General features: G+C 37.4%; 1 protein-coding gene across 1 annotated transcript in view; it reads left to right on the top strand.

The window, feature by feature from the left end:
• LOC124161272 (protein qui-1) overlaps positions 1-24,011 on the top strand; it is a 736,232-nt gene that overhangs the window by 646,368 nt on the left and 65,853 nt on the right. The window contains exon 5 of the mRNA XM_046537561.1: positions 23,701-23,823. Within this exon, the coding sequence (XP_046393517.1) occupies positions 23,701-23,823 (123 nt within the window). The remainder of the gene's footprint in view (positions 1-23,700; positions 23,824-24,011) is intronic.

Genomic DNA, 24,011 nt, shown 5'->3' with positions numbered 1-24,011 from the left:
AAAACCGCATTACCTAAGTCTTCTTGTGATTAATCCTAATCCCATACTCCTCGCACCGCTCGTCTAACGCATCCACAAGAGGATGACCACTGGGTGACAGATCCTAAAAATCATCTCCTTCCTTTTCAAAATGGCGCAAAACTTCTTCCGCACATTCCAAACGCTGCCTCTGGCGGTCTTCAGTGAGCTTTTTGGGCAACCACCTGGCAGAGGACATTAGCGCGACCGGAAAGGAGCTTGTGGCACCATTTAAGGACGGTTTTAACATCCATAGATTTTTCACCGTTAACTTCAACCAATGGAGGATTTATGTCGATCGGTGTCATCTTTTTTCCGGTCAAAGATCTTATGACAGACCGAATTTCACACTGAACGGAGACGTGAGGAGAAGCTCCATGGGAACGGCTGCTGTGCCAACAATGAGCGGTTGATAGCTTCTTCGCGGCGATCTAGTGTGGTAGTGGAGGAAACAAGGAACACGGCGGTGCTGGTGGATTGCGCCTAGCGCTTCATGCTGCAACGCAAGGACTGAGGAGACCATATCTTTAAGTTTATTCTCGTAGAATGTCAGCATTTTACAGAATCAGTATTTGTCAGTATCTTACGTATAAATATTTAACAACGTGGTAAATTTTCAAAATTTATTTACAAGAGAACTTTCATATAGATATGTATTATATACTTAATCCGAAAATAATAAGTTGATATCATGAGCATCAAAGGAATTTCAATGATGAAGACAGTAGCCGTAAAATTGTTTTCTTGTCTTGAATAAAAATATTTTGAAAATCAGTGTTGGTATTAAATGGGAGATTGTACGTCCAGCTTGGTAGATAGAAGACTTTTATGCTGAAATATCTGAGTGATCTTTGATATTGGAATTATGAATGGCATTGTTCGAGACCTATTATCTAATCTGCTAAGTAACTGCCAAAACGAGGATTGTGTTCATTTTTCAATTTTATATAAATCTCTAATTGGAGTTACATGATAATCCATAACATCGTTGGAGTTAAATTAACGCAAACAATTAATTATTCATCACCATGAGCAGTAATGTGAAGGAAAACGAGGGAATTATATTTAATATCACATTTTTTCTGTCGTTTTTAATTTATTTTAAATTTTGCCTCATTGTCAGTGCCCTTTATATTTAAAAGTAGTAATTTGTCCTTTTTATTCCTCCTATTTATTCTTGTTGATGAATCAAGGATTTCGCTCAGAGGAGTAGAAGTGCTAGTTTTTTGGGGTTTTTCCAAGTGTTGCAGCCCACACTCATACGAATTATCTTTGTGGCTGTCTGCTTACCGCAGCAGCGGTATAAGCTTGTAAGCTCGTTTTGGCTTCGGGCTTGCTTAAATCTTAAGCACACGACTCGTTAATTTATGAGCAGACCATAGATCTCCTTAAAACTTCTTTATATCTTTCACTTCATTTCGTCTTCAATGAGTCATTTCCACGTCGGAAAACTACTTTCTTGAGTTAATGTCAGAGTGGAAGAAATTTAAATTCCAATATCTTCTTTGAGTTAATTGAATTTGTGCAGTTAATTGAATTTGTCTTTCTGGTTGAAATTTTACTCCAAAAATCTTTAAACATCTTACTTATATATTTTTAACCCTTAGTTGGTAATTGTTATTCTACCGCTGATTAAAGTTGGATTTTCAAATAATTGCTTTGTTTCGCTGCAACCGATGTTTTGACTCGATGCGACCGTGAGCGTATCAGATTTTTTCCACCTTTGACCAGAATTTTTATTCTGATTTAATATTATATTAGTCTGTTTTATGTAGCAGGCTGATTTCTTCAAATGTTGTAAAGCTCAATACATTTCCCTCTTTTAATAAAATTCATGATTCTGTATATCGATGGCTAAGTTCTGATAACACGTATCTCAAGTTCGGCCGGTTTGAGACAGGTGCTTTAAACAAAGTGCAATAACATTAAAAAAATTAAATGCAAGCAAAAACAACTCTTTGTTTGCAAATGAATGCTTCTTTTTCAGTTTTATGAACTTTTGGGTTTTAATTTCATCGTACAATTTAAAAAAATTAATCGTTTTTTTTGCTCTTCTGAAAAGTTTTTGAGATACGTGTTGTTAGAACTTAGCCATCGATATGTTCTCTGCATACTATTGATATCGTTTTCTATTCATCGCCCATAGAGTATGTAGCTTATTGTGTATCTAACTGCAAATTTAACAAAAAATATGTACCTTATTTGAACCTTTATTGTTGTTATTATTTTATTACTTATTATTATTTTTATTTTTTTTATTTATATATTTTTATTATTTTATTATTATAATTTTTATTGTTTAATTATTTATTTTTTATTATTATTTTTATTTTGTTTATTTATTTATAATTTTTATTTTGCATATTTATTTATTATTATTTTTATTTTATTTATTTATTTTTATTATTATTGAACTGTCGTCATCATTTATTATTATAATATGGACCTTATTCGAACAACTTACATAGTGAGTAGCAGTGAAATGTCACCAATATATTGATAAAAACTTTTGTAAATCGCAATAAAGTCTACTCGGGTCACAATTACCCGACGTACGACCAGTTACGTAAGTTTTGGGGTGCGACCAATTGAGGGTTTGGAACGAATCAGGTTGGGAGCCACTGAGGACACGGCAGCCACGTGCTATGCTTAGATTTCTTGAGCTATTAAGAGCGCATATCTTATGTAACGCACTTGACGAAGAGACAGGTATGGGAAATATTTTTCCACGAGAAAATTAATGGCTTAAATATCTATGCTAGGAGGGATTGAAGTGATTAAATTTTGTGCAACACGCATCTAATTTATTATTATTCTTATACAGATTAAATGCTGGTATTTTAACATCTATCGCCGCACGTGTATCGAGGTTGGTGGCTGGATAATATGTACCTAGATTTCAATGCTTTAGGTGCAGCCGTGTGATATCATCTATTCTGTACTAATGCAATAGAAGAAGTATTAAGTCTTAACAAACTTAACATGTAGAATCTTGGCGCATAAAGAATTTTAAAACGTTGCTGTTCCTCCAATATTTCGTTATATTCCTTTCTTTTGGAAGGTCGGAACGTTTAACGATCGCTAATTAGCTAAAGAACTTCCCACTTGACTCCTTCGGCTCATCAAAAACGATATAGGCCGTTACAAGAGAAAATTAAATTAAAGCCGATTGCTCTTTTTTTTCTTTTCTAAATTAAATAATGGACCTGCTTTTCGGAAGAGTACTCTATTTAAAAGACTCGAAATAAAAATTTATTTCCGCAAAATGTTACGTGAGCCGCTGTAGGTACATTTTTTAATGAAATACCGAGTGATTTCATCCTTACAGAGGGATGAACGGGAAGTTGAAAGCGACATATATGGTTGAGAGGGGATGGAAATCTCTAGCCATTGCGTCGCGTCAGAGTGGTGTTTTTCTGAAACTCGCGTCCGTGTTCATCAAAGATCTCATTCACATTCTTTTAATTGAATTACTTTTTCTCTAATTTTGCTTGGAATAGCTTTTAGAACTTATTTTCCTTGTGTTTTAATTTTTCTCATTTTATTCTCATGTGGGCAGTTGAATATATGTTCGCATCTAAAAGGCGCTGTTGGTCCTTTTTATTCTTCAAAACGTCACGTTGGAAAAAAGAAGTATTATGGCCATTAAATATCTCCGTTTTATATCAAACAAACTTTCTTGTATTACTCATGTCCAATTTCGGAGCTTTGGCAGGGAAATCCCTATTCCATCAGTAAATATTCAGTAGATTAATGTTAGTTTTTTAAAGAGATTTACCGCCGCAGAGTGCTATTCCAGATGTCAATTATTTAGGTTTTTTACAGTATTCGGTTTAATTAACGAACATTTTGTGATACTAGAAAACGTAAATGATTGTGGCGTGACAATGACATAAAAAAATGACATGACATTTTTTCGAGCAAAAATACACAAAATTTAGCAGTGCTACTTCTTTTTCGTCCCTTGCAAGTCCTAATGAATGACCTCACCATATTCTTTGTTAAAATTATCATGGTTTTCAAGGAGTAAATTTATTAGTGCACGATCTGAGTGAACTTAGATACTCGTGTTACAACAAACAGTTTTTATGTTTCCAACGTTTGTACCTTGGCTATTATGGTATATTTTTTAACCGTAATTTCCCAAAATATTTTCTCTAGCACATCGAAACGCAGTCGATGTACGCAATTAGCTTTTACTCATGGTCTTCCCTATTATGTTTTTCCGAAATTGTTTTGGTGAACCTAAAAAATTCGCAACTTTTTCTGTTCAAAACAAGTAACTAATTTAAATTTCATTTTTTACTTAAACTTTGTGTTCATTTCAGAAATCCGCATTCAAAAACCCTCTCAGATACATCTTTTCCTATTTTTGCGTTCGTTTATTGTACTCACCCATAAACTTAATTTCATCTATTCGTCATCAAACATACTTTACGTAGGATTGATATTTTGTCACGAATTACAAATTGATTTAAATTGGGCACAACAATTGAGTTCACTTAATAATAACTGCCACAGAGCAGTCACTGCCCATGCAGAACGTGCGCTTCGATGAATTTCTTGCCGTAGGGAATATTTGTTTAGTTTTGTATTCCCTCAGAAGTTTCTCCGAACAAAACAACAGAGTATGGATCGTTGCGGTGAGCGGGTGTCCTGATTCCTATGGGGATTGGGCCTAGGACGTCTTTCACTCGACCTTCGCGTACTAGAGGTCCCTTCCTCCCTATCCAGATGTACTCAGGGACGAAGGAGAACGTCTATATCCCACTACCACCCCCTCTGCGTCGTCCTCTTTAGTTCTCCGTTGTTGGCGCTGGGGACAGTATATACTCCCCTTCATTCCTCCACCAGGGAATAACACAATGTGAGGTGAGCGACGGAAAGTCTCCCTTCATCACTATGGGAAGGCGGAAAGATGGGAAATTCGCAAATTCCGCGCTTCCCCAACTTCTTCTTCCCTTCCCAATTCCCGCTTCGGCATTTTTTCGTTTTCGGGACCGTCGAGGGAATTCCAGGAATGTGAAAATGTGGTCGTCTCTTGCCTATTGTGTCATGTTTTTTTCTCGGCCGTCGTGAAATTCGTTCATTCGTTTTTTTTTCTCTTCCTATTTATATTTTCGCGAAAGCACTCGCATGAATGAAATATATGTTTTTTTATTTCTTTTTAAAATTTAAAAAATGAAAGGGAAATCGTTTTACATTAAGCCGTAGTCATGGAAAATGATTTCGGGTAAAAGTTCTTGCCACTGCGATGACTCCAGGGTGAAAGTGTTTGAGGAATGTGACATTATAATTCGTGTCAATTTCTCAGAGTGAACAGTTATTTGTCGAAATTTTATGATTTATGTCGAATATATTTTGGTGGATTCGAGCTATTACAGATCATGATGTTACAATGCAGGGTTTAAACGCTGTTAAACGTTTGCGTCCGTAATAAGTGTAAGCATTACTTGCTGTTAAATTATTCTACCGATTTTGATATTTTTATTTATGTTTTCTTGGAGTATATAAGATGCATTCTGACCGCCTACTTCCCTTCATAAGCTTCTCTCTTTGATCCACAATGGTGCATACTTCTCTTCATTCTATCTAGAAATCATATTCCTTTCCTTCCTTCCCCTCGTTTACCTATCATTCTGCCTCCAACACTGTTTTCAACAACCCCTCCCCGCTCAGTACTCGCTCCATCCATATCTTCTGACTGCTCCGAATGTCATCTATAAGCAGCCTCTCCTCACCCACCATGTCCAGCACTTCGTCATTTCTCCTCTCGGTCCATTTCACCTTCTCCAAGCCCACACCTCGAACGCCTCCAATCTTCTCTCGTCCTCCTTCCTAAGTGTCCACGTTTCCGCAATGTAAAAAGGCACCACTCCAGTAAACATTAGTAAGGAACGAAAACTCGCTTTGCACATTCCTCACTAATACTTAATACCCGAGCATGGTTTCGATCACCTTATTTCATTATTAGGGATGAGTCGATTCCAAATGTCGATTTTCGATTCCATTAGTTCTCGATTCCACCGATTCTCGGGCACAGAATCGGAATCGACTTACTAATGTCATGAGAGGAAGTCCACGAGAGTTGAATTATTTTTATTTTTGGACGATGAAGGTGAATGGGAGAGAGAAGGAAAGAGAAGGCAAACTCTCAAACAATTCTCAGAATTAAAATGAAAGTAATAAAGATGAACAAAATACACGCTTTTTCCAAAACAAGTATTAAAATTCTCCGTGAAGTTAAAAATAAACTTTGCATCATTCGGAAAATACATCGCGGATGCTGATTAAGTACAGTGGAGGTGAGCACAAAAGAGAATCACAGGTGGGTAAGTTGTCACATCACATTAGGGCTGCGCTTGGGCGCATATTTTCCAAGTACGACTAGTATATCTGCCAAGTACGGCTAATTTTAATGCCGGTGTCAGCAGGGGAAAATTTCAACAGGGACACAGCCATTAAAATTAGCCGTACTTGGCAACCCGTAGTGAGAAAAAACAATCAGTAACCCACTCCTCCAACCTCCCGCTCTCTTCCCCCACCACCTGACACCGATACCTATATAAAAGAATTTAAATTCTCAACTCTTCAGAATCCCTTGAAAACGCGACCAGCATCGGACGGGAAACGCTGGGGCCTCCCAAGAATTGAAGCGGTGACATAGCTCAAGAAGTTTTTATTCATAATGACGAGCACCAGCGAAAGTTTTAACGAAGAATTTGCATTCATACTCTAAAAATCATCACAGGCGATATTAAACAGAGTAGGTGCAGTGTATGGAATACTATGTTCACGTTAAATTATTTTATGATAGAAAATATCGAAGTGATACTTATTGTAATAATATGAGTGTTCCGGTCGATTTCTCTCATACATTATAGCATTACAAGTCAAAGAATTTCTTCTACGGATTTACCTTCCAGATTTTGTTAGTGCAAACGTGATTCCTTTAACGATTCTTTGTGTCAGTAGTGATTCAACCATAAGTTGACGATGTTTTGCCGGATTGTGGAATAATTTTGTTCGCGAATAACCTTTGCCTGGAATTTTTTTTCTGAAATCGTCTCATGGTGAACTACTGGGTTAAAGGAGCTTATGAATTCCGTTAATTGCTTCTTCAAATGAAATCAAGGATTTTTTTACATTAACAGCGATCGGATCGCAAGCGATGCAATCAGATCCCCATAAAATGTATTTTCTACGAAAAGGGTTTGTTTTGCAGGTTGGTTGGTTGGTGCCAGAAGCCTAATCCGATTTTTCAGCTCTATGGCTTGATTTGATTCATTTCATTTAGTGGCTGGAGTTAAGCATTATTTTTTTTAACCAAAGGGTCATGTTTGAATATACGTTCATCTGAGGGGGAGGGAAGGATTGAGAACAAGGTAAATAAGAAAACCAAACCGCCCCGAGAGCTTTTGTGTGCAGCTCTGAAAGCGGAATGAATCTTAATGCCCTTGAGATCGGTGTCACACAAACATCCAAGCAAGCAAAAACAGCAGAGGTCGTTCCCGTAGTTTTTGCGGTTATAACCTCCGAGGAAACTGTAACTTCGTACGTAGTGGCTCTTTTTTGCGGCATGAAAGGACGGTTTCCTCTCCAAGGCTGAAGATGGTGTAATCAGGTCCATATCGCTGAGGGACGACAGTTACTCGATTTCTTGTATCCTCAGGGCATGGAAGGGAATGAAATGCCTCCTGGCCCTTATAACGACCGGAACTAGACGTCATTAGGTTTGTGGCTGATTTTCTTCGGTAACCATCCACTTGCAATGAGACGTATTGAATTGTTTCAGGCTTGACGTAGCTGAAATACGATATTATTATCATTAAAGTAATCTACCGATTAAAGTAAATTTCCATGGAGTACTGAAGAAGGATTCTAGCTGTATCCTCTTGTACGAAAAATCCACAGAGGAAAAATCATTCGCCTTGACCGGGATTCGGACCCGGATCCCTCGATTTCCGGCCGAGTGCTTTAGCCAGTTAAGCTACCGAGGCGTCATTCTCTCGCACAATTTGTGCATTGCGGGTGACTACGTAAAAGTTATCACCGTGGCTAGTCCCGGTATACTTAAATACTGTTTCCCCTTCTTCATGCCCTTCCCTTTTCAAATCACAGTAAGACCTATCTTACTGTGATTTGAAAAGGGAAGGGCACACAACGGATGTATAAGATATAAAGGGCGTGAAGTAACTTGCTGTTGAAATCAGCAACCATACGCTACCGTAAAAATTACTCTTTGATGAATATTCAATTAGGTCTTTCGGAAATTCCATAACAAATGTTCATGCACCGAAAGGAACTAGAGCAAAAACACAGCATGCATTATTTGCCAGCCACTCCAGAAAATATTTGAAAATAAAAGGCAAACTGATTTTGCAGTTTATTATTTTTTATTATTCAAGTTATTATAAAAGTATTTTACCTTTTGTGGTAGGCCTCCATGGAGTATTTATGAAGTCTTCTGTCAGTATCCCCTTCCTTAATTGATTGCCTTCTTCAATTCACGATTGAGCCTACTTCACATATTCTACCTTAAAATCCTATTCTCCTAGCTCCTCTCCCTCGTTTATCATCATTCTACCCTTTAACACTGTTTTCAACATCCCCTCCCCGTTGAGTACTCCCTCAATCCACACACCTTCTGTCTCCCCCGTATCTCCTCTAGAAGCTGCCTCTTTTCACCCAACATGTCGTCGTTCGTCTACCTCTCTGTCAACTTCGCCTTCTCCATTCTTCTCCACACCCACATCTCAAAGGCCTGAAGTCTTTTCTTGACCTTCTTCCTAACTGTCCAATGTCCTAAGTGTCCATGTTTCCGCACCGCAAAGCGCTACACACCAGATTCAGGAAATATGATATCCATGATAAAATATAAAAACACGGTTAGTATAAGGTCTTTATATTATCTCCCAACTTGGCCCCCCTCCCATTCCCCTCACGCCACTTCCGTACATCCTCTTTCCCTAAGTTGTCTCTGGTATAAATATACCTATGTGAACATTTTAGTTTTATCATCTCGAGAATGACCTAAAAGTGCCAAAATAATGTTCGGTACTGTAGATGTGTATTTATGTGCGGATTACTTTTGGTGTTTGATATTTTATCATTGTGATTAAACATATATAATTTATCCCGATAAATTCGGAACTGCAGTAGATTATCAATTCACTAGTGAAACAAATGTAATACAACGGTCGCCACCATCGTGTGGGATTGGAAACTACTTTGGTTTTACGTAAATATCAATAAATTAGGATAGGTGCAACTTCCTAATTTGTGTGATTCAACGTTCAAGTAGGTGACAAATAGACAAAATAGATAGATAGTTTCTTTGTTCTTTGAAAGTGTAAAATGGAATAGAGTAGATAATTCAGCAGATGGAAGATAAGAAACGATAATTATTGACTTCTCAGCTGACGGCAACGATGGAAAACCTCGAAACAATGTGATCCACCTCCTTCGCCGACCTTTCAATTACCAGTTTTTACGGCTAAAAAGTGAGGAGTGGTATCATTCTCAAATCACGTGACTTAAATGTTGACTTTATTCTAGCTGCTCTCTGCGTTTTTATCCATTTACACCTGCATACTACCTCGCAAGCCGCCTCATTGGGCGTGTGACGGGGGGTGTAAGGACATCAACCGTGCATAAAAAAGAAGAAAGGAGAAATAGAAGAACACAAAGGCGCGTATTGAGTTCTTCCTAGCCTTTATTAAAGTCCACTGTTGTTCAGGGAAAACAAATTCCCATACCTACCCGTTCAGCAAAATATCTCTCTCTTAATTTTTCGTTTCTTTGGGACCTGGAAATACATTAAGGCTCTGGTATGGTGTTCTCCCTGTCGCTCAGGAAAATATCTATTCTCAATTGCGCAAGCAATCTAAGCCTAGCAGTCAGCTTCCGAGTCTCCAGAGGCTCCCAGCCTAAAACCATTTCTTTCTACTTCTCTTAAGGTAACAGCCTAATCGAAGAAATATCCACCTATTAAAGATTTTAAGTTTTCTTCTTGCTATTCTAAAACCGCCATATTCTCAGTTGAAGAGAATAGGGTGTTTTCCTATTATTTTTTTATTGCCTTAATCGAAATATTATTACTACTGGAGAACGCATTTCACGCTCTTAGATTTTCGTATGACGATATCTATTTTTCGCGATTAAACAAAAGTGAAAAATTTCAAGCGCGCGAAAACGCGACGGCTAAGTAGGAATGATGGGAAAAGTCCGGGTGACGTATTTCTGGTTCCCGCTGCCGCCCTGTGAGGTGACCTTGGGGCGAGGCTCTGAGCGCTGATACGACGCAGGATGCTAGCAGGTAACACTTGGCTTAAATAAGGGTTATTAATACCTTATCAAACGACGAAAACTTTCAGACCTTAGCCAGTTTTAATAGGTGATTATTAAGAGATGTTTCCCTGAGCTCTGTGACTCATGCTTGCATTGGTAATCTCAGACGATGTAAAACTCCTATCCTCTCGTGTAGAAACTAGGTCCCTGTGACGTCACGTGGAGTGGAATCACATGGGCGCCAATCTGGCCTTTTTCAAATGCGGTTAAATTGACCATTGCCTTTCGTTTAAACCGGGATTTCTAAAACCAAATAATTTGTACATTATGAAATCCCTAATGGTGGGTAACGAATAGCAATTAATGCATTTCGTTTTCTTTGATGAAGGAAACTACCCTATTCCGACGCAAACGATAAACCAATGATTAAACTTGTGCGGTCATTTATATTTAAAGAGAAATTTCATGCCATGTTATCGCTGCCTAATAAGCCCTTGTAAGCTACTTTTGAGATGGAAAGTGATTTTTCAAGCAGTTTAAAAGTTTAATGCCTAGTAAAGGGTATGGAATTGCTACCCACTATTTCCTAAATGATTTCACTCATGCCCTCGTACAAGGATTGCTGGTATCCCCATTGATAATGGCCCATTCACCGTTAATATCAGTTTTTACTGAAGACTTAAGTGTGATAGCTAATCCAACCGGGGTCCTAGTTTACTATGCTCACTTAGCCTTTTAGAGAACACAACTGTCCCTTTTCTATTGCCTGTTTCCTCGACAAATTACTTGTTTTTAACTTAATCCTAAATTACATGATCATTTTTTCCATCCCTGAGTGTGATAACTCCAGCGATAGGTATTAATGGAACAAAAGGGTGATCGCCCGACCCATCATTTTCTGAATTCCACGTTCATTCCCACCGTCCCTTTTTCCATTGTTTAATCCGTCCTTTTCCCTGTTTAAAACTGCCATCTAATTATAAGCCAAGAGAGGGGTAACAATCACTGTTCGCTGCCATGCGTTCTGATTGGTTGAAAAACGGTATTGGCGATGGTTTCAGCGACGGATAAAAGGACGTGCCGAGTGATGAAGAAAGGGATGGAATTCTCATCCCTGGATTCATCCCCTGATTCGTGAAGCGGTCATTATTCCGCTGTCATTGGAGCGATCGCTGGAGCCACCGCTAAGAAGGAACGAAAAATATGATCAAAGTATTCAAGCTTTATGACATCTTCGTTATGTGCTCAGTGTTAAAAGTGTAAAAAATTAATTTTTTTTCATCTTACATTGCGATTACTTAGAGATTCGGATTTAAAATGTTTCGAATTCGAGATAATGACAAGCGTTGGCAATCGACCAGTGTATGTACTTTGATTTCTTCACGATGACGGCATGCATTTTAAAGAGGAATACGAAACAAAAAAGAGCATTCAAACGGAAATGATGCGTTCTCTTAACATTCATTATCATTTTCATCTAGAGATGCGTATGTTAATCGCTAAATGCGGATTGCAAGTTTTATAATTCGTGAATATCTATATCGAGTCCTCATACACTCTCCTCTATAAATGAACTTTTCTCCCATAATTTTCTTTGTAGCGCAACTTTTTCCGCACATGCATTGCACCTGTGGACAGCCGTGATATATATTAGGCCGGCGCTTTTTTTTTCAAAAATTATCCGATTTGAGAATTCGTGGTCTCAAAATGTGCGAATTTGTGAGAAGGAAATTATTTAAAAAATTTAGATTCGTTGAAAAGTCAACCTTTATTGGTAGGTATGAAAAGAATCGAGATCTCATACGGTTGTTTCAACTTATTTAACTCGTGAATATCCTAGTTTTCCTGCTTCTTTTCGCTGAAAATGTACCATTTATAAAATGGTACGAGCGTGATGCGCCCGCTCCCAGCGGGCTTCCCCCGCTCTTTTCAATGCAGGTCCACAGAGGGATAGGCGCGTTTCTAATTTTAAAATTTAGAAAAAAAGGCAGGATCTTATGTACAAATTTAATTGGAATGTTCATGTACAAATTGAGGTAAGAGGACCTCTTTAAACACAACATTGGAAGTAATTATACTATCCTCTGTTAAACACACATGATGACTCATACTTACGTATCAACAGGAGACTTGAATGTGGAATCAGCCACATTTTGATAAAAGTTATTTAAAGAATGCGAGATGTTTTTGCAAATGAACAAATGTACCAGTTTGTGCGCCGTTAGCGTCAGGAATATTTACAGGTTTTTTGTTTTTTTTTTAATTATTTAAAAACCAATTTTAGGAAACAATAGCAATATTTAGGAAGTAAGATATGCCGTCGCATGTTCTCTGATAAATTCTGTGCATATTGGAACCTCATTTGTAGAGTTTGGTTGCGTAAAAGTTGAGAAAAAGGTATCTATACAGTAGAAATAATAGAGAAGATTGACAAATTAATCATATTCTCCCCGGCTTGTCATTATTATTCACTCTAGGTCGGCTCTGCCAGCGTGTAAGTGGAGGGAGGGAAGATCTACGGTACTAAGGAGTGACGCGCGAATCAAGAAACGCGCGGCGCGGCTGGTGGCATACCACAAAACGATTGAGAATTTGGCTAAGGTCTCTAAAATCACATGGTTACCCTTAGAAACGTAGAGTCGAAAAACTCGACATTCAAAATACATACAATTAAGCACTGTAGCACTTAAGACACGGCTATCCGAGGTCGTATGAATCTGAAAATATTTTATAATTTATTAATCACCGATTCGCACATTTTGAGACCACGACTTCCCAAATCGTATCAGTTTTTTTTTAAATAAGCGCCGGCATAGTGGTATATTTCAAACATCTATTGCGCCAATGAACATTGTCCCTGAATGTCAACCATTGGGCGGGTAGAAATGGAGGTGGATTTGTTAGCATTGTTTTTAAGCCATCTTGTAAGTGTGTGTGAATGAGCTTTAGTGAAAGGCGACAATGTCAGAAACATCCGCTCGGAGAATGTGACTAAGGGAAAGCGAAGCGGAGGGTATGAAGATGTTTCGTGCGGCAGTAGAGAGAGGCGCTTACTGCGGGATGATGGGCCTTTTACGTTCGTCGGCGACATGTTAGCAGCGGTGTCCCCTTTTGTCTTTTCCCTCTCCTCTTTGCTGGAAAGTGTGGAGTCTTCGTCGAGTGGGTCGTTTTCCTTTCTCTCCGCGAGAGGCGCCCTTGTCTCCCGCACACTCCGCCCTCGTTGGGGAAACGAGAAGCGCGGACCTTTTCATTTTGCGGCTCTCTTTCCTCATTCTCAACAGAAGCCGAAGCAGAGACTCTTCGTATCTCGTTTTTAGTGGATGGGCGCGGTGAATTATGACTGTCACCGCCGTGTTCGACGGTGCTAAAAGGGACAGATTTATTGTCTTTCACTGCTTCCAACCATTTCATAGTATTTCGGATTCTCGCTTTACCGTTCGTATTTATTTTTATTTATTTCGGGTCGTAACACTCGTTTTAAACTATTGATATGGACTTAAAACTTCCAGGGTGTATAGAGTGTTCCCTGGTCAATTTTAGCGTGTACCTCAAATGTAAAACTTTTGCCTACGAGAAAATACTGATTTCATATTTTTAAATTGAATATACAGGAAAATATTTACAAGGGTCCACTCTGTTTATCCTAAAAATTTCAATTCCGTGGTATATTTTTAGTTGAGCAATTGGCCACTAAAGTTGATGCTTCAACTTGAAGCTGTGGAGTACTTGAGAAGTAATGCTGTAATTCTGTAAAGTAATTCTGGCAGCCTCCCATTCCTTCATCCCTCTTCAATTCACCATAAGGCCTACTCCCTCTCACTCTATCTAAAACATCCTTTTCTCTTCCTTCCTCTCCCTCGTTTACCTACATTCTTCCCTCAAACACTTTTGTCGACATCTCCTTCCCGCTAAGTACTCGATCCATCCATGCCTTCTCAAGTGTCTATTCTCAATTGCTCAAGAAATCAAAGCCTAGCGCGCAGCCTTCGACTTCGAAGCTGAGCTTTTCGTATGCAATGGTGAAAAGGAAGCGGACAAAGTAATGTGTATGAGGCCGGGAAGATGAGAACCTGGAGAGGAATACCATGCAAGAAAAGGGAACCGGTCTGCCTTTGATGGAGGGTGGCTCTAGATGTGACGGGGCCCTGGCAGCGTCGGTCTTTGACGGAGGAGGAATGGGAAGCGTTGGTGCGATCAGCACAGGAGAATGTGGGGCTATTGGAATCCTGAGACGAAGGGAATTTCTTGAGAGAGGAGACTTGGCTAAGGCCACGGGTGACTCGGATGTCTAGAATGTGTGATGCCCGCCTGAGATAAAGTATTGAAGATAGCCCCTGAAAATACGATGTGCGAAGTCAGATTTTTGTTACACAGTTAGCAATTGGTATGCGTAATGAATTGATATTATTCGCTCAGAAGAAGAAGAGCAGTTTTTTACAAAGCAGATCATGTTTTAATTCTATTTTTCAATTGCTCTCTTTGACGCTAAAATCTCCGACAATTCTCTATTTCATTCGCTAACAATCACTTAGCAAAGAAGCACGTCAGTAATTTAAATGTGTACTTTTGATATGCAGATATAAAATAACGCATTCTCAAATAAATACACCAAATTCTTTCGTTGATTGTTTTGTAAACAAGTACTCGTTATTTTTGTCAGACAAAATAAATTCTCATAATTTCGAAACGTAGGTAGTTAAATACTTTTTAAATGCAACAAATAGACTAAGTTATGATACATCAAAAAATGATGTGTTTCCCAATTTTTAATTGTATTTTTGGAGGTGAAAAAATGCATCCCTCTACCATTCAATAACTGCTTAAGTTTTGAGCATCAAACTATATTATGATTGTTTTACGGTCGATTTCGTACATACGTCGGGGTTTAGCGGTATCACGCTAATGAGAGAATCAATTTCGACGTAAGGAATTGTTTTACGATATCCTCAAATTTTCTTTTAGTGCCTAGTTCCTCGAAGATCATTACTAACGTACAGGTGAAATAAGATACAATTTATTGTTTTATTTTCATATTTTTATGAATTTTGATTGATCCTGACGTGTCCAAAATTTTCACGAACAATATTAGGGTGTAGGAAACTATGATACTCTTGTTTATGGTTAATAATAACCATGCACGTATAATTTTCATTCAATGGTATATACCTTTTATGTGGCGTTCAAGGGAACAAAATTTAATTACAAGCCTAATTTTTGTGTCGCAAAAGTCAATCGTATAATTGCTAGTACTTAATTGAAATAACATCCAACAAAGGAATAGAACCTTAACTTATTTATTAAACGAAAATTGAATTGAATAAAATATTTCGAAGCGAAAATAAACTAGTAATACTGGTGAAACTTCATCTTAATAAATCTGCTATCCACTGCACGCAATTTTATCTCTAAGGAAGGACATACTTATGCATATGAACGGGGTGTAAACTTCTTCAAGGCTGGGCCCATGACAAAACGAGTACTCAGCAAACATATCCCCGTGCAGTTACGGAAAGTGGGTAGAGAGAGGATAGAGAAAGGAAATTGCTGACCACTTCGTTGTAGAAGGAAGGGATTTATATATGTCTACGGGGTGGGCAATGGAAGGATAACAATAGCGGTCGGTCTCCAGAAGAGCCGAAAAAGTTGGTCTCGTCCCCTGGGTGGTCGGACGTATAAAGCAACGCGATAGGTCAGCAAAATTGAGTTTGGAGTCTCTTCGGCCTTCGTCTCCGGGCTCTTGTTCTGTGGAGCAGGTGGCCGCTTCCTCGAGTGTCTATGTGCGACCGCCCCATCGCCATACTATCTCTCTCCCTTCCCTTATTTCAAGGTAAACGGCTCTCGATGTCATGTACAGCATTTACCTCCACCCCAGGTACCCGCCTATATTTCTTCCCTATCTCTCCAATACGTACCTACACCATCCATGATATTTCGTCTTGGTCTCCTATAAATTTCCGTGGTAGAATAATTAGTTTTCTTGTTAATGACCTCTTTATCCGCACAGGGTGGATAAAAATTGTGTCCCGAAATTTTAACCCTGAATATAATTTTGAAAATTTGACAAACAATTGAATGTCGTATTCCTAAAAGGTCATATATTCACCCACAGAAACCTGTTTTACTGGCCATTCAAGGCATATATTTTATAACAAAATGCAATGATTTTAATGGTATTTATTTAAAAAATAATTTGTAAATTGTAAAATATAAAAAATTATGAAATTAATAAATTAACTGAAATTACAAAAATATGTATAACTAACGCCAGTAGTAACCAAAATTACCTTTGATTATGGGTCGAAAAAGCCCAATTTTTAAACTACAGAAAATTTGAGTCAATTTGCCATGTTGCCGGATGCTCTGGGCGACTCGTCACTTCGAACGCTAAGCCTTTACCTTTGTCCAGAGCATCCGTCTAAAGAGCTAACTCGCTGCCGATCAGAACGTTTGGCTAAAAGTCCCTACAGTTCAAAAGTGGCGCTTTTTTGACCAATACATCATGGCAATTTTGATTCCTCCTGGCACCAGCTAGTCATGGTTTAAATTTCGTGACGCAATTTTCTCCACCCTTCCTGTGAATCGCTAACTGCATAAAGGCATCTTGTCCAAGTTGGACGATTTATCTTTTTTTAATTAAGTTGTTGCTAGGTGCATGACTAAACGTTTCCCACTAAAAGGAAGCATGTCATGCTAATAAGACCGAGCATGTGTTTCCATAACATGTATTATTTTGGTAGGAAACGTTTAATCTTGCACCTAGCAACAACTTAAAGAAGAAAAAAGAAAAATCGTCTTTGATGATGCCTTTCTGCAGTTAGCGATTCCAATACAGGGTTATCACAAAATAATGGTGCGGTGTCAGTAATTCGTCGGAAGACATTTTTCAGAGGCTGCCCTATCCCTACTTGGGTGCCAATTCAAGTGAAGCACTCCGTCCTTTAGACGAGACATAAAGCCGTCCATGCAAGCCAATCCAAACCAACCTTCGGGTTGATTCATTGAGCAAGTGATCGAATAGACGAAATTAATTAACAGGGAGCACTATCTGCCCATGATGGGAAAATATATCCTCGATATAAAATTCGAGGAATCAAGCGAGATGGAGTGGAATTGATTCATAATGAAAGATGATTTGCAATTTTCCACAAACATTTTTGTGGAAAATTGCAAATCATCTTTCATTATATATCCTCGAGGCGGATGAAGATTTACCCTAAATTCAGATTTCAAAAGAACAGCGTGATTGGTGTTTTTAATCACCTCATAAAAATTAAAGGGTCCATTTTTTCAGTTAAGGGCGCCAGAATTTGCGTGCTGTTGTTGGATTTTTTTATTTTTTGCCGATAAAAGTTTTAAGATACACTTTCGCGTTCCTCCAGATGATTGATTTTTATCAGGTGCATTCGTACTTTTTAAAGCGAAATGCCGAAAAGTAGACTAGGAATCGAAACATCTCATTTTAAGGAATTTGTATTCTATAAATTTCATATTCTTCTTCAAAAACATCACGACCGAGATATTAATGAATAAAATAATTTCTGTAAGCTAAATGAAGAATCTTCTTTCTTGGTTAAAATTTTGCAGATATGCGTTAAAATTAAGATAGTATATAACCACTTGATTAGCTGGACGCATAACTTCAGATTGACCTCTCTCTCTCTCTACTGGCGTAGGACTCATGTAAAATTTAAGCTATCGTCTATAAATTTGTAAATTACTGAAATTGGAATCTTGTAAACATTTTCCCCCATCTTAAATTCAAAAATTGTGCCTCATTATTTTCTCTAATGTACTTCTTTTTTGAACTGGAGGAAAATGTTGTCTTGGGTCTACCCTCAACATTTTAAAATGATAGCGTTACTTTTTAGCGAGTAATTTGTCGTGACAGAAGACAAAATACGACCAGTTGGGTGGGAGTGTTGTTTCTCTTACGTTTTTTTTAGAGATGGAAGACAATTTCTTTCAGTCCACCTGCGTGTTACGTAGGTAAGGTATTTCTCCCGCAAGAGGAGATTCATCTTCGCCCATGTTACCTTCCTTCGTATATACACCCTGTCGTTGGCAACGGTCTCCTATCGCCAGAAATTGTCGGAAGGTACTGCGGGACATGCCTATCTCTTCTGTTCATGAAAGGAATAGGATCTCCTATGCCATTTGCGGTCGGAGTGAATTTATTATGCTTCCACTTTCCACGCTCCCTTCCTCCACACGTCGTCTTCTCGAGCCATATCTTCTTGTCCTCTCTTTCTTTCCCTCCGCTCTTGTTCCTGAAGAGTTGGCGCTCCATTCTCCTTATACCCCAGAAAAGGTCACATTGGTTTATGAGAGTGGAGTCACCTGAAAACAAATGCCTCCCGAATTTTCTGTTTCGTTCCCGCGACGGCTGCGTACCGTATCCACGGCGAATAAAAAAATGTTCTACGTCAAAGAATACTGCGTTATCCTTGCTAGAAGAGGCAATTCCAGTGTTCAGTGGCATTTGCTGTCAGCCTCTCTGTGCACATATGGTTTTCATGGTATGTCTGAAGTGCATGTGAATAGCGACTGCGTAGAAGGTAAGGAGATTCAAAAACTTTTTTGTTGGTGGAATTGAGAAAACTCTGTCGACGAATAGTTTAAGGGAATGTTCGAGTAAAACCGTAGTAAATATGCACGTGGAGTTTATGTTTGACGTAAAAAATGACTAGCGTATCAATTATGTAATGAATAAGGAAATATTTTTTCGTTCCATTAATCTCACTGAATGGAAACATGGACGACTATTTTTTTTTGCTGATGCACCCAGCATGATTTATCTGGTAAAACTGTTGTCTTTCTAATATTCGGCTGATTAATTCATCCAATTGGTACCATACTTTGTTTAAAAAACTGCATTAGTCTCCAAATTCAACCTTAATAATATCGAACAGTTAATTTTGCTTGGGTCCTTATGTAAAACCATTATAAACATTTTACTTAAACCATTATTCTATTTTTAGCGAATAATTTGAATAATTTTTTCAATAGTGACAATGCTTAGAATCAGTTTTTTCTCAGAAGACTGGAACTTTACATCGTAGAATTAAAAACTGGTCCAAGTTATGCCAAAAACGTTGCTCTGTTATGCAGATTAATGCATTTAACATAGATTTAAGACAAGAATATTGAGGGAAGGACCTGAAGATAAAAATTAGAGAAATTTAATTATTTTTATCTCAAACATAAGATTGGAATTGGTGAAGATTAAATTTATAAGATGATAATGAAATTAATAATTAATAAAAGATGAAATTAGAAGCTGGAACCATAAAGCTTTTTCACTTAATTCTGGAAATTATTTTTCGTCGTATGATAGGAATTTTGTACCACAGGAGTAATTTTAACCACGAGATTCTAGAGAAGGTTATTTGTGTTTAGCTCTTGATAAGTATTGAAATGCACGTGCCAACACTTGACATGTTCTAATAACTTTGAACGATAAATTTATATGTCATTTTCCCAAATTAGGCTTCGCGTGTATGTAGCTATTTATGTCTTTGTAGATACCTATTTTGCGTTAGTGGGAGCTCGAAAATGGTTCTGAGGAGCATGACAACGGTGTAATGTGGGGTAAGAGCGTGAATCAAAGGCTCTCTACGTCCTGGTGGAAGCAATTGCCTCTGTGCGTGGCCATAAGAGCTCGAGACGCTCCCCATGCATTATCAAATGGAGCAACCAAGTGGAGCTTTTCCCGAAAAGATTCTCTGCACAGCTGCATCTAATATGTCGCTCCCAGCCAGCTCCCCGGTTATTAGATTTTCCGCGGCGAAAAATGACGAAAGTTTATCCGGCTGATAAAATTCTTGACATTTTTCGTGCCATGATTTTTCACAACAATGAATTCTTTCGTGGGCTATGGTGATGTGTTTTGTGTCTCACTCACATGCGTTATATCGAAATATTTCCTCATTAAAATGTCTACTTTGCCTTTCTTTTGCCGATTAAATGTGCTTATATAATGATACTTAAATTCAGTATGCAATTTTGAATAATGTTCAAGTCGTAAACTTTCATTGATTGTCAGCATTTATGAGATCGATGATAATTATTAGCCACGTATAGGAGATACAATTTTGCGCCTACACGCCTACGCCTACATTCGAGATACAATTTTCAATTCTGATTTCATTTTCTTTCATTTCCTTACCTATGTATTTAACATTAAATTTGAATTTTGGCGTGTATATCTTTTAATTGAAGTTAATTTTTTGCCGACGCTTTGGTACATTTTTGAGCCATCATAAGTTATTTTTTCCAATGTTTATTTATGGCAACTTGCCATCGCCATCAATGGACATTGCAAAAAGCCGTGATGATGTTTTATAAATAAACCGAAAAGTCTGCAAAATTTTCATTCCAACTAAAACACCTGCACTTGAAGATTTAAAATTTAATGTATAGTTCTGTTTAAAGCAATTCACTAAATCTCGTGATGGTGTTCGCTTGCTAGAGCTGTTGGGTTTGTTCTTGGGAGTGTAATAGCATGCATTTTTTTCTAGTTCTATATTTAGCTTGGATTAATTCATTGTATAGCTCCGCAAAGATAATAGAAGTCACAACGCCCATCATATTTATCCACTCCTCCCACCAGCAAGACCATACCTTTGCAGCGTATTAGCGGCGCACAGTGGGGCCAAATCTATAAAAGGTGGCCATAATTAGAAAAATAAAAGTTCCGGGTTATGATTTCTTTTTACATGGTTGGGAAGACACTTATTTGAGCTGCTGAGAAATAAGTTTGAGAAGCAGGTAAGTGTGCACCTCTTCGTAAAAATCACTTTCAAAGTGACAGGTGCGCTGCTGGGATACATATCCTCCCTCTCGCTTCGAAATACCCTCATCTTCTAGACTCCTCCTCAGCTACCCAATTAGCTAAATTTAAAATTTTAAAAATAGAATCAACGCAGCAATGTGCATAGATAAAAAAATGTTGCTTTACCATAACATTGAAAAAAAATTAAAATTATTATTAACATAAATATTAACCAATAAATTGCACAATTTTTATTTAAAAATAAAAATACGAACATCATTAAGTTATATAGCAGTGCTCTGCAGTGCTCTTATATAGTTATATTATTGTAGCCACAACTCTCAGCTATCAAAACAAAAAAAAATTAACCGCCCCAACCCGCCCCTTCGTGAATTAATGAAGAAATACGTAAGTAACCTCCAACCGTATGGACGCCGAAGCGCGCAGCTCGTTGACACGCTGCATGCAAGAGGGAGCACTTACTTTATAATCAGCGAAACAAAATGAGTTCTTTTGCAATAAATTGACGCAACAAAGACTCAAGACAAAGTATATACAAAGTTGATGCTATATAATATCTCGTCCAGTAAAGAATGATATCCCTAATGTAGTTTAACTACGTTGCATGCATGGATTCGAAATTTCGAATGCTGCTTTAAAGTAGCTTTCAGAATGTAAGTTAAAACCTGGCAGATCTGCAATACAAACGCTAAAAAATTGGTGGAGGAGCCTAAGAAGGAGAAGGACTTGAAAAGGAGCTTAGTTTAAACCGGCCAAAGCAGGTGTATGGTAGTAGTAATGACGACAACAAAGCTCGAGAACTCTGAAATTTCCGCCAATATAACAGGCCTCCATTTGGAGCTTCTTCAGAGATTTAATACTGTTTTACAAGCTGTATTCTGGCTATAGAATAAATATAGATATCTGCAAAGTGTATTCTATCTAAACAGCACGGCTATTGTTGAATTATATCACTGGTTTTGCATGCCAACAATGTTTACCCTAAATACTGTTGCACGAAAGGAATGCCATACAAAATTCATTGTTACCAATCGAAAAAATGTCAGAGGAAGCGCAGGAAGCGTACAACGAATTGTTGAGGAAATTCAGGGAAGATTTTACCCGAAAGTGCTCGAGGAAAAAACTGTAGTGGACTTGGTCGTGAGATTGACGTTACATTCCGACTCGATTATTGTAAGTCAGATTGTGATGCGGTCCAAGTCATCGACAGTTTTATTTTCCGGAGCCATGAATATTTTGTATGAATCCTATCTGATAGAATCAGGATCTTCATCGGAATCGGTAGACGATTCTTTGGATGGAAAGAAGTCTGATTGAAATTGGTGTTTACGTTTATAAGCCTGTGTGCGCAGCTCTTTTCATATTCAACGTAGAAAACCTACTATTATATAAAAATGTGTGATGTAAATGTGTTTGTTAACGTTTTATATATTCTTATGAAGACATTTAAGTTATTAGTTTTCATTTAATATTCAAAATATTAAGTGGGTTTATTCAATAATGCAGTTTTGTGCTTAGATAATTATTCATGGGACGAATTAGAGACGCATTATATTTTGTGTTTGCATTTTTTTAAGTGAGTGGTCGCGGGCCTGTTCATATTCTACGCAGACTGACTGTTATATAATAATGTTTATAATTTCTTTGCTACCTTATTATGTTCCAGGATATATTTTTAAGCCATAAGTATGTATACATGCTTATAACATGTACTTTAAAATACATGAAACAATATCAGAAATTAATTCGTTTAGAATGTTTGAAAATTAAAAATAGCCATAAAATGATGATATTTATTTAAAATAATTCATAAAATTATTAATCGATTGCCTTAAAGCTTTGAAATGTATTTCATATAAGTGTCAAAATCAATTTCCTATTCGTAATATAATATAATTAAAAATATTCCCCCCTTTTTACTGGACATAAGGAACAATTTCTGTCTTATTTTAGCAAAAATTCCAATTTTTTGGCAAAATATAAATTTTCTTCATATTACAATATCATATTCGGAATTAGCGACCTCGAAAACTGTTATATTCCAAATTGCAAACAAATTACATGATATTTAATAATTATGACCAACTTTTAAGCATTTGGCCCCACTGTGCGGCGTCTGGATGGTATAGTCATTTTTTTCTAAGATTTGCCGTCATCCACTTTCATATAGATTGTTTTGAAATAACTATCGAAACGTTTGCAATGTCGGAGAAACTAATTTTCAACGATTCATTGCAGTACCTATTAATTATTTCAATAGATTTAATATTTTTAACTAAAGTTATTTCGGAGGTCTAATAGATCCCACATGGTTCTGGATTTCAAGATAGATTTCAATTTAAAGGCAGTTCTCCCTAAATTCATGGAGACAGTTCTTTTTTGGGTTGACTCCAAAATATATTTTCCTATATAACTTTTCTTTGTTGATCTCTGAGGTTTATCTTACGAATTTCATAAATAAATTTTAAACTTTAGTTATCCAATCAATTATTTTACTTCGAATACTCATTTTTTAGGTTTAATACGTCGTTAACCCAAGTATAAATCAAAGTGTATCAGGTCAATGGTGCTAATGTATTTTTCTCATCTGCTGTCCTCAGGTGGAGTTCGTGGATATGCACTATGGAGTTGGTTACGATATCACTCTGGATGGACAGCTGTTTGCTGATCATCTCCATGAAATATCCGAGTGCCGAAGATATTCAAAGGGCTGCTTCTTCATAGTAAGTATTATCTCTTTTTCCCTATTTACTTCTCAAAACGCTTCGTGGTCATTTTTTTAACAGCAGATAATTAATCATTCGTTCCTTGGATACAAAAATTTAAAAAACATCGGAATCATTTGGCAAATATAATATTGCTTAATGATAAATTGCTATGAAATTTTGCTCCTAAATCTTAAATTATTGCA

Source organism: Ischnura elegans, chromosome 6 (assembly GCF_921293095.1).
Source record: "Ischnura elegans chromosome 6, ioIscEleg1.1, whole genome shotgun sequence".
Lineage (NCBI taxonomy): Eukaryota > Metazoa > Arthropoda > Insecta > Odonata > Coenagrionidae > Ischnura > Ischnura elegans.
This window is presented reverse-complemented; position numbering and strand designations above follow the sequence as displayed.